A 17,552-nucleotide genomic window follows, 5' to 3' on the forward strand; every position below is an offset into this window, starting at 1 on the left:
TACATGGATAGTTTTAGTCTGACAAACAATTTAAAACTCAATAGTGCATAATTGGTTATTATATTTCACCAAAAATGAGGCAAATATGCACATTAGAATTGAGTGAGATGCTATTTTTTTTCCCACATAAAGGAATTGTAAAATTAGCTGTCCTTTCTTTTGTATTTTTAATTTGAAATGTCTTTTATCCTCCACAGGTGTCCGAGACTCCGTGTCCCACACAAATCGACCCGGCATCCCTTCACAGACCGCCGAACCTCCCGTCCTGCTGGACCTTCCTGAAAACAGATCCACGCTCCTGTAAGTAGGAGACCTGGTGTGCTTTTAGTCTAATGCAGATATCTCAATAATTCTGGCCATCAAACACATAAAATCCACCACTTCAACCTCTAACTTCAATCCACTTCAATCAATAATAATTCATGTTCTGTCTTTTCTCCTTTTTTGGCCTTCTGAAACACAAACACACTCTGGTTTTATTCTTTTTCTCAGCTCCTTCAGGACTGTTAAAGGACTGCAGGACTGCACTGTTAAAGATGTTGGAGCAGAATGTGTAATAAACATCCCCTGGAGATGAACACAGAAAGGAAAAGCTAAAAGTTAAAAGACTCCTGTGGCCCCTAAGGTTTCAGTAGACCCACAATGTGTCTGTTTGAATAGATTTTACATTGCATGTTGTTTAACTAACATAAGTATTATATACAGTGCATCTGGAAAGTATTCACAGCGCTTCACTTTTTCCACATTTTGTTATGTTACAGCCTTTTTCCTCAAAATGTTACACACTCGATTAAAAAAGAAAAAATTAAAACATCACATGTACATAAGTATTCACAGCCTTTGACATGACATTCAAAATTGAGCACAGGTGCATCCTGTTTCCACTGATCATCCTTGAGATCTTTCTACAACTTGATTGGAGTCCACTTGTGGTAAATTCAGTTGATTGGGCATGATTTGGAAAGACACACACCGTCTATATAAGGTCCCACAGTTGACAGTGCATGTCAGAGCACAAACCAAGCCATGAAGTACAAGGAATTGTCTGTATATATACCTCTGAGACAGGATTGTATCGAGGCACAGATCTGGGGAAGGGTACAGAAAAACTTCTGCTACATTGAAGGTCCCAATGAGCACAGTGGCCTCCATCATCCGTAAATGGAAGAAGTTTGGAACCACCAGGACTCTTCCTAGAGTTGGCCACCCGGCCAAACTGAGCGATCGGGGGAGAAGGGCCTTAGTCAGGGAGATGACCAAGAACCCGATGGTCACTCTGACAGAGCTCCAGCGTTGCTCTGTGAAGAGAGGAGAACCTTCCAGAAGGACAACCATCTCTGCAGCACTCCACCAAGCAGGCCTGTATGGTAGAGTGGCCAGACGGAAGCCACTCCTCAGTAAAAGGCACATGACAGCCCACCTGGAGTTCACCAAAAGGCACCTGAAGGACTCTCAGACCACGAGAAACAAAATTCTCTGGTCTGATGAAACAAAGATTGAACTCTTTGTCCTGAATGCCAAGCGTCATGTCTGGAGGAAACCAGGCACCGCTCATCACCTGGCCAATACCATCTCTACGGTGGTGGCAGCATCATGCTGTTGGGATGTTTTTCAGCAGCAGGAACTGGGAGACTAGTCAGGATCGAGGGAAAGATGAATGCAGTAATGTACAGAGACATCCTTCATGAAAACCTGCTCCAGAGAGCTCTGGACCTCAGACTGGGGCGAAGGTTCATCTTCCAACAGGACAACGACCCGAAGCACACAGCCAAGATAACAAAGGAATGGCTTCGGGACAACTCAGTGAATGTCTTTGAGTGGCCCAGGCAGAGCCCAGACTTGAACCTGATTGAACATCTCTGGAGAGATCTGAAAATGGCTGTGCACCGACACTCCCCATCCAACCTGATGGAGCTTGAGAGGTCCTGCAAAGAAGAATGGGAGAAACTGCCCAAGAACAGGTGTGCCAAACTCAAAAAGACTTGAGGCTGTAATTGCTGCCAAAGGTGCTTCAACAAAGCATTGAGCAGAGGCTGTGAATACTTATGTTATATTTTTCGTTCTTTATTTTTAATAGATTTGCAAACATTTTAAACAAACTTATTTCACTTTGTCATTATGGGGTATTGTGTGTAGAATTTTGAGGAAAAAAAATAATTTAATCCATTTTGGAATAAGGCTGTAACATAACAAAATGTGGAAAAAGTGAAGCGCTGTGAATACTTTCCGGATGCACTGTAGAAATGCATATAGTGATGAATCCTTCAATATTTGTTTTTTCACACAGCTGAGAAACTGGTATAAAATATCAAAATTGAGGTCATTTTAGTTTGGATTACATTGATACTACGACAATTTGCTGTGAAGGAAATCGTGGAGGTTTTAAAAAAGTCCGGTTGACAATGCGACATGATGGTGGCACTGTAGGAAGGATGAGGTACATCTAAATCATTTGGAATCATCCTGTGAGGATCATAAATGTCAGCGGTAGTGCTCAACAAACGGACAGACCCAGTGATCCGTTGTGCTGTGTGTTAACCAGACAGCACAGAACATGACCCACAAGCGAGTTTTGAGTGATGACCTGGACTCCCATGATTCAAGTTGCGATACAATCTCTCACCAGCTGGTGTATTTGCAGTATTTTACGTTATATTAGGACTGTGGCTCATATACGCACATGGTCAAAAGTGTCCAAACATCTCATTGAAGCAACTTTCCATTCTGCTTAGAAAATGTTTAAATTAAAAGGCATGCCCACCTGTATGCATTTGGTTTTCTATAAAATAAATACCAAGAGTAGCTAAAATCCTGTTTATTATACAAAAAATATGAATACCCTTTAGAAATGGCTTAGAAATGCTGATTGATACCTGGATTGTAGTGATGTTTTGAACAGATATAGTCTTTAATTAGTATATCCACTTATAAGCAGTCATTCACACCGTTTAAATGGAGAAAAGTTCTCATTGTGCTGTCATTGTTTGAATCACACTGAACATGGACAAGAAAAAGAAAAGTCATTCAAGAAGGTAAGCAAGAAAGTAATTGCCAGGCGTGGTTAAAGTAAAAGCTAAAAGACCATCTCCAAGCAGCTTCATTTTCCTGTGAGCACAGCTACTAACTAATACTATTATGAAGTTTAGGATCCTTCGGAGCATCAAAAACCTGACTGGATGTGGCCACAGGAGAAAAAACTGATTAAAAAGGACTCCAGATTAAACGGAGGGATTGTTACAATTGTAGTAAAAGAAGCAAGGAAAACTTCAATGAAGACACTGACCGCTAAGAACAAGGTTTAACAGGAACTCGTTGCATTAAATGTTGCTTTTTGAATGAAAGTGGGCAAAACAAGCACTCAAAACATACTTCTGAAAGCACCAAGGATGAATGAGGAGAAGACACTGAACTGCCCTTCCTACTCCTGACCCTAATCCAGTTGAGCATCAATGGAAAGAGCGAAAACATGCAGCAGGGAGGAGACACTTTTTTGAAATTGAGAGAACTGGAAGCGTTTGCTCGAGAAGACGGGGCCAAACTACTGGTTGAAAAATCTCAGTGAGAGCTACAAAAAATACTCAAGTGCAGTGATTGCTTAAAAATGTGCACTACAAATTCATTTGTCCATACCGTTTTCATTTGCTGTATTACTTAAAATCATATGTTGCATTGAATATGGAAAACATAGTGCCTGTTCTGTTAAATGTCGGAATGAGAACAGTACATGACAGTTGCTTTTTCATGGTATCAGGGTATCGATCAATAAGTTTGGCCTTGTCTGCATGTTTACGGTATGATCAGGGTAAATATGCCTAATTCATTCTATCCAGCACAGTACTTTTCAATCATTATGGACTTAAATATCAACATGTTAGCGTTTACTTGCCACAGTACTGTCTTTATAGATTTTGTGATATGAAGACATGCTATTGAACATGAGTACAGACTGTTTTATTTGCAAATGAGTTAATTGTTCCCCAATCGCCTCTTGAGATAATGACAAACTACATTGACAACAATACCCAATGCTTCCTGACCTCCATGCATACACATGCTTTAAAACAGAGACTATGCAGCGATTTAAAAGCAAACTGGCAAATAAATCTCACTTTCCATCACTTGCATCGGCCCTTCGCTGTCCCCGTCACTCATCTGTTGCCACTTTCATCTGGTAAAGATGGAAAAGCTTGATTCTGCTCGACAAAAGGGTCACAAATGTCGACCACTAGGCAGCAGTGTCTGGTGAATAGCGCTCTGAAAAGAGGTCTTTGTTGATAATACGAGGGCTCTCGGCCTCCCACTCACAGTGGCAGGCCTGTGGTGCTAATGGCTTCATCATTGGCAGGCTGACCACGTCAGTGCTTTAAATGACTTATTAGCCCTGAGGATAAATGCACTGGAAGAGTTCAACATGCCAGCGTGACTCCATTTCACCTAATGGTTAGCCTATTTAATTGAAGGAAACGCATGCACATGCATGCATACATTCAGATCTCTAAGTAGGTGACTTCAATTATAACATGTTTTTTGGGGTTTTTTTATGCTAATAAATTTACCCAGTTTAGATAATTTTCCATGGACTGCATACTATAAATTAGGTTGTTTTATGCAAAAGAAGTTTGGTATGTATATACATGACCTTAGACACTCAGTGCTCAGAATATGTTTTTGACACTTCCGTCTTCATTTTTCTTTCTCTGTTCTCTTCCTAACTTTTCTTTCGTCCTTACTCCATCCCTCCTTCCGGATCATCCCTCTCTCTCAGGCTGGCGCGAGATGCCCCGGACAGATGCACTAGTCACTTTGATGCCGTGGCCCAAATTCGAGGGGAGGCCTTCTTTTTCAAAGGTATTCAAACCTATAGGGGAAAAGTGAAGAGCGGTGTGTTGTATGGGAAAATGGAAGTGCTTGTATGTTGTTTTTTTTTTTTGCCTGGTTGCATTTTGGTTGATATTGGATTGCAGATGTTTGAAGAATTTTTAACTCTTATGTTAAAAGAGGCAGACAAGATAGATGCTGACGGTAAGAGAGAAAAGAGAAAATGGTGAAAGAAAAAGGGGCAGGAGTGGGGCACAGGAAGCAGCAATGGCTCCAGCAATCAATAGAAAGCCAAATCACGTGGCTACATATTCTGCAGTACAAACAAAATGGTCTTATACTGGCCAGGCTGTCATGCTGTGTAAATATTTTCTGCCAAGTTTGAAGTTGATCTTTGGCTTTCAGAAATATAGGAATGTTGAAAAATAGGACTTTTTACTGTGCAAGACTGCATCATATGTATCTTCTAAGGTTCTCTTCTTGCTAATTAGTTACCATTTTTCCCAAGCAGAAACAAACTCCCGCATTCCCAACAACTCTTTTTTTTTTTTTTTTTTTTTTTCACAAGTAGATCCTCATAACAAACTGCGACAAATATTTGTGGAGAAGCTCTAACCAACTATCGTTGTTCCTGACTGTTGTAGGGAAGTACTTTTGGCGACTGACTCGAGAGAAGCACTTGGTGTCTCTTCGTCCAGCTCAGATTCATCGTTTCTGGAGGGGCCTTCCTCCCAATCTGGACAGCGTGGACGCCGTGTATGAGAGACCTGGGGACCACAAAATCGTCTTTTTCAAAGGTGAATATCTCTGCGAGATCCTCTCAACATCCATTCTGTATTTGACCATGTGGATTGACTCTGTGTGCTTAAAAGGTTGTTCTGTTATAATTAGGAGGATACATTTCAAACTATAAATGTGTGTCACCTCTGTGTTCACCCCTCAGGTCTAAAATACTGGGTATTTAAAGATAATAATGTAGAAGAGGGTTACCCCCGTCCAATCAGTGACTTTGGCCTACCAATGGAAGTAGTGGATGCAGCCTTTGTTTGGTTACACAACGACAAAACCTACTTCTTCAAGGACAACCACTACTGGCGCTACGACGACCACCTGAGACGTATGGACCTGGGCTACCCTAAAGACAGCACCCTTTGGAAAGGGCTGCCGCCGAACCTGGATGACGCCATGAGGTGGTCTGATGGTGAGTTGCTGTGAAAAGTCATTCTTCTTTAGTTTTCATTTTACTTCAGCGAACTGACAAGTAGCTCCAAAGACTAATTCCTGTTGGAATGAAATTAGCGAGGCCTTCAGTGACAGAAAAATGAACGAGACAATGGTAGGGGAAACACTGGCTTCGTAACTAAAGATGGAAAACTCCTAAAACTGTGCAGACAGATATATCAGGCTTTATTTGGCACCTGAATAAACTATGAAAACCGTAAGGGAATTACGTCACTCCAGTAAACTTGACTGCTGTTGGACACAACACATTTTACACGAAACACTGCCGTAGGGCAATTTAGAGGACATTAAGGTCGTCAGCACTGGCTGACAGATCTGCTTCCTAGACATAAATCCAATCCATACTGATACAATAGCACACTTTTGAAGCCATTCTGAACAAACAACAGTAACAGTGAACTATTTTAACATGCAAGTGGACTCACTGCACACTATGAGTAAAATACTCACAAGAACTCACAGACACATAGTTACTGTGTAGCTCTTGTAAAGTATGGTGAGCACATACTCCATAACAAAAAAAAAACCAGTGACCCATGAACAGTTAGCTCTGGTCATGGAAAATTAAATGTACAGCTGTATGTTTGCTTTGCCTCGGGACCTTCTGGATGCTCGCTGCTCAACAAACTTTTTAGTTCACAGACACCGAGTCAGTCCACCAGAAAGAGTTTGAGAGGCTGGCATCTCAGCGTGCCAACAACAGCCTTGACCTTTTACACTGCAAGCACAGCGGAGAGCCTTGTGTTGGGTCTTATGAATCCACAAGCTTGGTCTCCTCAATTAATCCCACGCTGCTGCTGTGAGCTCAGCGGACTCGGGTCGGATACACGGGTAGCACCCCCTTTGAAAAACACAAAGATCGGTTGACAAGATTTCCAATCTAATCAAGGAGGTTAAACAGTGAATGTTTTTACCCACGGCAATATCAGTGTCTTAACAGTCGAACCAGATCTGTTTCTGCAGATCCATCTCCCGATGTGGCTCTGCCTGTTGCTGGCCCGCAATAAAAGTCAAGTTTGCCTTTTGAGCCTATGGTCCGTTTGTCTTCCCTAAAAGACTCAAATGGTATCAAGGCAGGAAAAAAGGCGATGAAAGGAACTGTTGATTTGACCTTTCTTGAATAGCCATGCATTTTAGAGACGGTATCAGTTCCTTTCCAGCAACCACCAGCCTCCTCAGCCAGCCCTTTATTCACTTTCCCAGTGCGTCTCTCACTCTCACACACAAACTAACACCACTATAAACACCATATACACCACACTGTACTAACCGAATCATGCAAATATTCAAATGTTTACTAATGCAAGCTACTAGGACTAGAAATATATTTCCATGTTTAGTATTAGTTTAGTTGTACTTTAAACATCCTGTTTTAGAGCTTGAACTTTTATGTCAAGTCTTATACTGTGTTAACTATCACATGTCTAACACATGTCATTTTAATTGGCGTAGCATGAATTATCATTTGCTCAGGTTGGAAATGTACTTGCCATACTTAAAGCAGCATAAATCAATATTTTTATGTTTACAATAGATCAACCCTCAGGTCATTGCTAAGAGCCATTCGGTCCCTATACAACCATAATGAGAGTTGTGTCTCTTGGCAGAAAGTCAAACACGTTTCCAGTGAGTGTTGGCCTCCGCCGGGGTTTTCCCTTGTCACCAATCCTGTTCGTGGTTTGCATGTACAAGATTTCAAGGTGCAGCTGGGGGGGAAGGAGGATATCCGGTTTGGGAATCTCGGGATTACCTCTCTGCTGTTTGCAGATGATGTGTTTCTGTTGGCTTCATTGGACCATGACCTTCAGCATGCCGTGGGGCAGTTCGCAGCCAAGTGGGAAGCAGCTGGGATGAGGGTCAGAACCTCCAAGTCTGAGGGCCATGATTCTCTGCCAGAAAACCATGTATTGTTCCCTCTGGGTTGGGACAAAGCTCCTGCCTTATGTGGAGGAGTTTAAATATGTTTTGGACTTCTTCCCAAGCCAGTGTGGGATGGAGCTCGGTGCAGCTTCAGAAGTAGCTGTTGTATCAGATCTTTTAACTGAAGAGGGAGCTGAGCTGGAAGGCGAAGCTTTCAATTTAGCAGTTGATCCACGATACGACTTCCACCTATGATCATGAGTTCTGGCTGGTGACCGAAAGAACAAAATCGCTGACACAAGCAGCCAAAGTTTCCTCCATATGCTGACTGCTGCAGCGGCTCGACCGTGGGTGACTGGTAGAAAAATGGATGGTTGGTCAATGGACCAAATGACTACTTTTAATAAGAAAGGTTTTAATGACAAGCTAAGACATTTATTAGCCAACTCTGCAGTTCTCCTCAACTCTTCTAAGATTTTTTTTAAATCTTTCTGCTCATTGTTTTTGTTTTACGGCCGACAACTTCACAGCTTGATTAACTCTCATAGGTCTCGTCAACGTTGTTGGAGACGGCAGACAGACAAAGTTAGTATTTTCAATGCAGTGGAGTTGACTGAGAGCCAAACAGAGCTGGACTGGTAAGAAATACTTGACTTGTGTTTGTCTGTGTCGGCGGGAAGCTGTTTGCCAACATCAGTTTTATAAGGTGAAATGTAAGTGTTCTTTTTTACAGCTTGTTTCATAATTTGTGAAAAAGAACACATTTTCGATTAAAGATTTATTTTCTTTATTGAAGTGCTTCAATCTTGCAATTCATAGAAAGTCTGTATTGTGGTTTGATCCGAATGATTTACCTGCCTTGGTTTGTGAGTGGGATACAGAAAATATGAAGCTGAGATGGTCATTAAATTGTTTTTATGATTCACAACCATTAAAGCTCCGCATAACACCGGAGGAGTTCATTTAAAAAACAGATACAATTGTCAAGTTAAGCGTCATTTGATTCTCTATTTCAAGCAGGTGACATGAATGTAAAAAAAACATTATTTGAATATTCATAAGCATTGGCATGTGGTTTTACTTCAAATCCCTCTTTTAGTAGGTGCAACTTCATCATGCTCCATTCAGCTTAGTCATTCATTCTGTAGCACCTTTACTAGGACTATTTTACCAATCTCCAAAGCTGTTCTCATTTACTCTCTGAACGAGAGCTGTTAAACCTCAGTGTGTGTGTGTGTGTGTGTGTGTGTGTGTGTGTGTGTGTGTGTGTGTGTGTGTGTGTGTGTGTGTGTGTGTGTGTGTGTGTGTGTGTGTGTGTGTGTGTGTGTGTGTGTGTGTGTGTGTGTGTGAGTACCCTCCTCACACACTCTGCAGCCTGCGTCCTCTCAGTCGATGGCGGTTCTCAGTGTCCACAGCCAAGACTCCGCTCGTCCTGAGTGTCCTGCTCATCTGTTGTCACCGTGCTGTTGAGCAGGAAAAATGTTACTCTGTGGCAGCATGGGTACGGCCTTCTGTTTGTGTCTAATTAATCTGGTTCCACAATATGATTATCGCCTGTGACATTTCTGAAAACACATTAGGGAGGCCGTTTCAGAGCCAGATGGCAAACAGAAATATTGTTTTCTGCTAACTGCCGCAAATTGGCTCATAGTTTTCATGGCATATGGTCAACCACTGACCTCTTACTTGACAGTTACTTGAAAAAGTCATTACAAGGGACTGATGACCTTTTTACAACATAGATCAGCTTGGTAGGATCTTTCATCAAGCGGTACCGTTCTACTTCATCGCGAAGTGAGTCAGAAGTGTTTTTTTGTTGATGCAGAAGAAGCGGAAGCCTCCGTGACAAATGGCGTTTGTCAGACGCTGTGTGAAAGAGGCAATCCATATGAAGCAGAGCAGATATGAATTAAAAAATTCAGATGTCTCTACAGTGCATGCTTTACCTGCTTTTGTTACATCTTTCTAATTAATGGGGTGATGTTTTGGGGAAGATGATTAAAATAGTACAAGACACATTCATTGATTATTCCCGAATGTCAATATGAGAATCACAATAATAGGAGCATTCACAAGACCACAGATCTGAAGTATTGAATCTACCCTCATTTCAAAAATGAAGTTATTGCTTTCAGGCATTTAACACCGTGTCCAAGTCAGTTTTTAGTTGTCATTATGAATTGGTCCTCTCATAACAGAAAACCCGCATATATAAAAACACAACAAATTAAATGAACAACAATGAAATGAGTTTAAATTCATAGTTCTATTCAATTACTGTGCGTGCTGAGTGTGTGTTGGTGTGCAGATGTTCCTCCCTTCTTATCGCTCTCCTTCACCTCGCTATAAACTCTCTCCTTCCCTCCCCTGTTCTCTGAGCTTTATAGGAGGAGGTGAATGATCATTACTGGAGCATGTCACGCCTGAATTTCCAATGTCAGTAATGTTTACCGACTTTGTGCATCTGTGGCTGTACAACCTTGTTTTTTTGGGGGGTTTTTTCACTTCCTATAAAATGTCAAGGACCTTCTATAAAACCCACATATGTACTTGAGCGAGAAAATGTATGTGTGAGCTCACAGCTGGCCTTTGTGTTATTATGTGTGGGAATAGCATGACATTACCCATGAGGACGACGTATTATTCATTTGAACTGAAAAATGAATCACAACTGTATGTACTGTAGAAGTCGTTGAGATGGGTTTAGATTGCATATAACGTCCACTTTTTATCTGCAGCTTATTTGTTTTAAAGGTCCCATATTTGAAAGTTTTCCTGTTTTATTTGCAGCCTTGATATCCATAAAAAAATATATTTTTGTGGTTTTAAGGACCAAAAACAATCTGACGATAGCTCCTCCTATCTCCTCTCTATAGTTTATTTCTGGACCTCTACCAAAAACGGGCTGTTTTTTGTCTGTGTCTTTAAATTACACTGATATCAGTGACCCCCTCCTCTGATCAGCTGACTCTTTCCTGAGTGACGAACACTCAGGCCAACCACGGGCTTTCTTCGGTCTTGTAGCTTGCTAACTGACTGACTGACAGTGTTTTCTTCCAAATAAAACGTTGGACAGTGAACTGTGCTGAGGGCAGACATATGACATGAGAGTGAGTTTGTGGCATCACAAACTTACAGAAGTCCGAATGACAAAAAAAACATTTGCTAATTTATACGGAATACATTATAAATCTTGAATGCAGTTATTTCCCCATTTGCAAATAGTTATTGTGGAAAAAAATTCGCAATGCAGCGATATTTGAAGTCAGAGACTTTGAGATGCACATAAATGGAATTATGGCCAAAATGTAGATATGCTTGAAGTGATTATAAAGAGATATGTTTTTTATATAAATCTATGTTGAAAAGATAAAGAGAGGATGCCAGGCCGTGCAATGATTTAAAAAAAAACATGAGAAGGATCTTAAAAGTGCGTTGACTTTAAACTAGAGATTATATGTTCCTTTTATTTTGTCTTTGTCAGCACTAGACCGCAGCAGCTTCAAATCTGGAGTCGGTCCCCAGATCCAGGAAAAAGGTCACCTGCTGTTCTTTTGCAATCATGGCAGGTCAAAAGCTGAGCGCAGAATGTGGTACTTTTCCACTGGGATAATAAGAATTTAAGTCAACTTGCATCATGATGGAAGCCTTTACATGGCAAAGCTCTTTTGAAGAATGCTTCTAACAGTTGGCTGTCCAGATTAAGCATTGTCAGTCTTTTTCAAACTGGCACAAAAGCTGCTAATTAGCAGGAGATACTCCGTTCTCGTTTCAGTCCACTCTTAGCAGGAGTAAGCGTCGTCTCCTCTCTCACCTGCAGCGACTCCCGGCTGAATGTGTGGAAGCTCTTTTCCCTGTCTGGTGTCAAGAGATCCGTGTTGTGTCTTGAGTTCTTGCCAGCTTCAGAGGTCCCGTTTTCAAGCTCTGTGATGTGTGTCGAAGCAGGCCACACACAAAACAAAAGTTCCATCCAAATCCCCAATTTACGGAACGACACATAGAAATGCATGCATTTCGATAAACAAGAAAACAGATACTCACATTTTCTGCGTGCATACCTTTAGGCAACGGAGCTGGAGCTGCATCAAAGCCTTCCTCTGCCTTCGGGGCCGCTTTTACAAGTCTAAGATGAAGAGAGACGGTAGGGAGATGGGAGAGAAATGAAGATGTAGTGATAACTCATGGTGATCAGCAGTGAGAAAAGTGTGAAGAGAAACAGGTTTTAAGAGATGGATAAGAAATAAGAAAGAGGAGGAGAAAAAATGGAGTGGTATAAACAATGCTGGCTGGGAAGCACAAAGGGAGGAAGCAGCAGACGAACATCCGTGTTTGTAGTTCTGTATATGTCTTTCTAAATAGAAAGGTCTTCTGTTTATAAAAAGAATTTAGAAAGCATGCCTGGTCCACAAGTTTCCATGATGTCAGAAAAGCTGATATGGACATTGATCTGTTCGTTCTGTTTAGCTGGTGTGACACATATTCTAGTGAGAAGCAGCAAGGTGCAATGATGATACTAAACAAGGCACAGGCAAGTTTGCTCCACAGGTAGAGAGAAATTCATTTTAATTTATATTATAAAATCATTTCTACACTGGCTTCCCGTCGAACAAAGAATTGACTTTAAAATCCTGCTGTTGGTTTATAAAGCACTGAATGGTTTAGGACCAAAATACATGTCTGATGAACCATCCCGACCCCTCAGGTCGTCTGGGACGGGTCTCCTTTCTGTTCCCGGAGTCAGGACTAAACTTGGAGAAGCAGCGTTCAGTTTTTCTGCTCCACATTATCTGGAATAAAGTCCCAGAAAGCTGCAGGTCTGCTGAGGCTCTCAGCTGCTTCAAATCAAGATTGAAGACTTTTCTGTTTGCTGCTGCCTTTCACTGAACCAGATTCAAGGATGTTGATTCATTTCTTTCATTTCTCAGCATTTTACTACTGTATTTTATTTCTCAAACTGCACTGTAACTTGTTTAATGTTTTAATGACCGTCTTTAATGTTTTTAAATGTCCTTTTCTTTTGCCTGATGTTTTTTATGCGTTTAATGGTTTTATGTGAAGCACTTTGAATTGCCTTGTTGTTGAAATGTGCTTTACAAATAAACTTACCTTGCCTTGCCTTATATAGCGACAAATCACAACTCTATGTTATGTCAGGGCTCTTAGTAAAGTCCTTACAACAGAACTTTACAACATTATAAAAAAAGAACCCAAAAATTCCAACATGAGCGACTGGTAGGAAAAAAAAAAACTCCTTTTTGACAGGAAGAAAACCACCAACAAAACCAGGCTCAGAAGTGGGCGGCCGTCTGCCTCGCCCGGTTGGGGTGAGGGGAGAGCAGAGAGAGAAAATAACAGCATAACCATCCAAGACAATGAACTGTTGGTGGGGCCAATAATCCCAGACCAGAGACATGCAGCTCCAGGACCAGGGATATATGCAAAAGAAAGGTGCTGTTGAAAGCCCCCTTACACAGCTAAAGTTAAATGATGTTGGCATGCTGCTCTCATTCTGGTTTATATATATATATAACATTAGCTCAAAATATTCCACACACTGGGTATATGCTAGATTGACTACATTTAATTAAAACATCGTATTAGAGCTGACTTCAGCGTAAACAGGCAGAGCTTCACCCCTGACAAACTGTGTCAATATAAGATTTAATCATTGTTATTAATCAACCACACGTGGTAATCATGAAGCATATATTTTTCATTCAAAGCATTTCAGTCTGCTCCTTCATCAGCTGTCACTGATTCCCACCCTGGAACTGGAAACAGATGTCAAACACACAGCCTCGCTTCATTAGCATCATTCATTAAACAGCCTTAAACACACAGCGACGGAGTGAGCTGTCTTACCTTAAAAACACGTTTTTACTCTCGCAGTTTTCAGTACAGAACCTCCCAGCGTCCATAAAATCCAGATCTCCAAGCAGATCGCTGGAGCTAATAGCCCATTATGTGCTCTGAGCTGAGAGGCACATTTCCGTTTTGGGATAATGAACATTTTCCACTCATTACTTGTATGATACGTGCAGTTTTAGGCAGAAAAAAAATAAATAACACTTTTCAGATCGGTCTACTCATAAACTCTGTCAATTTGGGTCATTTTCCTCCCCTCACCTGCGTGCAAATCTTACTAATGATATCACTTGGAGACGTATTCATAATCTTGCTAGTAAATTTCAGTTTGCTGTATTTTTAATAGAAAAAGTGTGTCTCTGTTGCTCGTTAGCCTCGAGGACAAAAACTCCGGGAACTTAACGTGAGGTCCGGCATTGTGTTTTACCTCTGTTGCAACTGTACAAACCCTGTGTCCACTCTCCTCCCTCTCTCCGAAGGCTCGTCCTACTTCTTCAAGGGGAAGGAGTACTGGCGGGTGCCGGGCAGTGACATGGAGGTGGAGGCAGATTACCCCCGCCTCATCGCTAAGGACTGGCTGCTTTGCACCGAGATGCAGTCGGACTCTCCGGACACGGAGACCAAAAACACGGAGACGAGAGTCAACGTGCACCGTCACCCCGACCACGCGGAGAACGGATACGAGGTGTGCTCCTGCACCTCGGACACCGCCTCGCCTTTAGGCGCCCGCCTCTCCCCGTCTCCCGTCTGGCTGCTGCCACCTCTGTGGACGCTCTTGCTGGCCCTCCGCTCTGAACTGCTATGATGCTGAACCGAGGGACGAAGCTCTGAAGCCGGGTGAAGAAGAGAGACTCATTGGTGGAGGGCCAGCGGACACTCAGCCAAAACAAAAACTGGAACATTTCGTTCATATAAATATCGATTGGTATGTTTTTTTTGCTATAATTTTGCTGTTATTTATTTCACATGCCATGTGATGGTCATCTAAAGCGCCTTGCGGTGTGGGTAGTACGTGCCATTGTCATATCTCAAACTAAGGTACACCTGGTAGGCGTCGATCCACCGACAATGACGTGCTCACACGCAGAGCCACAAGTTTTATCTCGTACTTTTTTTGAATGGCTAAACCGCCTCATCTTTGCTCGGAGGGCTACTTGGGTGAGACTGTTCAAGTGAAACCCAACAGTATTCAAACAGAGCCGATAGGAAGTACTTCTTTGTACAACAAGTTTACGGGAGGGGGGGCAATCAAAAAGTTCAGAAACTCTTCCAGGAGTGCAGTGTCGTTAGGAGCACCGTGGCCTGGGGAGGCTATAGCCGTTGAGAGGAACGTATTCCATGTTGAGTCGCTTGATCAACGTCAGTATCTGAGTTGCACAACTTTTTGTGAGCATTGGTACCTATGCGTTTGCAGTCTTCACTCATTTGAACACGGAGCTCAAATGTTGCGTCAAACTCTTGACAATTGGCCGTGTGGACCCTTGAAATGCTTCAGAAAGCCTTCGGTAGTGAAGCAATGAGCTAAGCAAAGTGTGTTCAGTTGCAAGAAGTCGCTGCCCGAGCCTGAAAGCGGCACGTCGGGTCAGGATCCCAGCCGGGTGGGGTTTTTGTTTTGACATTCGTGGGGTGGTGCGCTGTGAATTCATCCCCCAGAATCAAACTGTCAACGCCGAGTTCTACAAAGACGTTCAGAGGCATCTGAGGGAAAACATTCAGCGCAAACGGACCCCGGGTTGTGGTGTGATGTCGCTTGGGTTCTCCAACATGACAACGTGCCGGCTCGCTGCGTTGGAAACGCGCCGGTTTCTCACCTGCAAAAACACGATCGTAGCGCTCTACTGGACTCTTTCTGTTCCCCCCGAGTTTGCACGTGCCATCGCCCACAAAAGAACATGTAACTAGGTTGCTGATCGTTGTTAATCCTTCCTCCTACTCCGTCCACGTCGTTGTGCTGCGCTCCTTCGGAACATTTTGATTGCTGCCCGTAAAGCGGTGATGAATTGTCTCGTTGAATGTAAGGAGATGAAAGATTGACACGTGACACCTGAAAGGAACGGTAATAATTGACATTCAGAGAAATACAATAAGCTCTCTTGCCGAGACTTAGATGAGAGCATTAATACCATTCTTATATCTGTCCAGTCAATATAGGCCCTCAGCCAGCAATCAGTTAGCTTTGCTCAGCGTAAAGACCAGAAAAGGAGCGAAACAGTGAGCCAGTGTGTGCTGTTGTTCAGGTTTTGTTACCTTCAGAGAGTCATATACGAGCATCAACCTTCTCTTCTGACTCTCGGCAAAAAGGAGGGAAAAAAAAGTGTGTAAAACTGTTTCTTTTAATAGTGGCTGGCGAGCATAACTTCCTGCCTGGCTGCTAACTAACTGCGCCTCAGTATTCTTCACCAGTCTGCTGTTTCGGTTTAGGCCACAGTCACAAGGTCACAGTTATGGCCGTGGTTGGGATTTGGGTCCACCGGTCCCAGAGAAAGAAAACCGTTTTTTTTTTTTTCAGAGCCTGATAGGAAGACGTGTCTGGAAGACTCAAACCAGGGCAAATAATGACGTGCTGAAATAAAGATACCGTGGTTTGACAGTTGACTGACACTCTATCCAGTGAGACGGGGGGGAAGGGGGGAAGCACCCTGGGATATAGCCTAAAGAGATAGTTAGACTTCCAGAAGAATGGCCCCATGAAGACTCACGAATGGCGTGATGGATGTCGACGGGTAGATGAACGGCACTCAGCGTCGTAAACAGACAGGAAGGCGAACACCACGCATGACAGCTACTCGAAGAAAAGGGCACTCTGGGACGTTGGGAAATACGACAAATGAATGTTAGACAGAAAGTTCAAATCTAAGCCTCCGTCACCGTTCGCTTAACGCCATTGTCCTCGCTCAAATCCTTTACGTGGAACTCCCACGCTCTTTGAGGAAATGACGCTCGCGTGTCGACACAAACTCGTCATTTTCATCAGAGGCATTCCCTCGCCATCATCAGAGGTAGTATTGGTTTGTTGTATTTTTTTTTTTTTTATATAAATATGGATAGATTGTGAGTCCACATTGCTTCGATCAGATTACGGCTCACGGCACCAATCCATGCTCCTGCCGGTGACGTCCTTCGCAGACCTCACAAGATAGCAACCAGATTTATCGTTGCTGATATATTTACCTACAGTTTCAGTATAGACAGATATATTTGAGTTGAAATGTTCCACGGTTACTGCAAACCTAAGTGGACTGTGTATATTTCAAGCTGTGTTTTCTAATGTAAAATATTTTTGTATAAAAATTTTAAAAAAAAAGAAACTGAACGACTCCCCCTGACTGCCCTGTGGGAACATGAATTTGAACTGAGACAGATTATTTTTGAGTACTCTGTCTTGTGGCTGTGTGGGCCGGTGACGATTTAGCGACACTTGAACAGGAGTCCGGGCTTGAAGGCAGATGAAGACACGACAGCTTGCAGGCACCGACTGGGAGCTGCTCTCCATCCCTCCGACGTTCTTAAGCATGTTTTCTCTTGTAGTGGTCAATGCTGTTCATCAGGAATGTTAACTACGTCGTGTCAATCACATCACGCACACCAACTCTCCGCTGTTTGAACAGATTTGCTGGCAGGGGAATATATATATATATAGTCAGGGAAGTGCGTCAGATGAGTGACGCCGCCCGATGCAGAAATGTTCGGATACTGGTAAGTTGGAAATCAAAGTTAAAAAAAAAAAAAAAAATGGTGGAAAGCTAATAAGACGAGAGCTGGCACGT

The 17,552-nt window shown here is 42.5% G+C and overlaps 1 protein-coding gene across 1 annotated transcript in view; it reads left to right on the plus strand.

The window, feature by feature from the left end:
• Positions 1–14,777, plus strand: part of mmp17a (matrix metallopeptidase 17a) — an 80,422-nt gene extending 65,645 nt beyond the window's left edge. The window contains exons 6-10 of the mRNA XM_069704035.1: positions 198–300; positions 4,766–4,848; positions 5,463–5,615; positions 5,762–6,019; positions 14,265–14,777. Of these exons, the coding sequence (XP_069560136.1) occupies positions 198–300; positions 4,766–4,848; positions 5,463–5,615; positions 5,762–6,019; positions 14,265–14,590 (923 nt within the window). The 3' untranslated portion in view covers positions 14,591–14,777. The remainder of the gene's footprint in view (positions 1–197; positions 301–4,765; positions 4,849–5,462; positions 5,616–5,761; positions 6,020–14,264) is intronic.
• The last annotated feature ends 2,775 nt before the right edge of the window (positions 14,778–17,552 follow it).

The sequence above is a fragment of the Brachyistius frenatus genome, unplaced genomic scaffold, assembly GCF_029030835.1.
Source record: "Brachyistius frenatus isolate BFR_SWC_R1_liver_20210118 unplaced genomic scaffold, ASM2903083v1 Contig_3, whole genome shotgun sequence".
NCBI lineage: Eukaryota > Metazoa > Chordata > Actinopteri > Embiotocidae > Brachyistius > Brachyistius frenatus.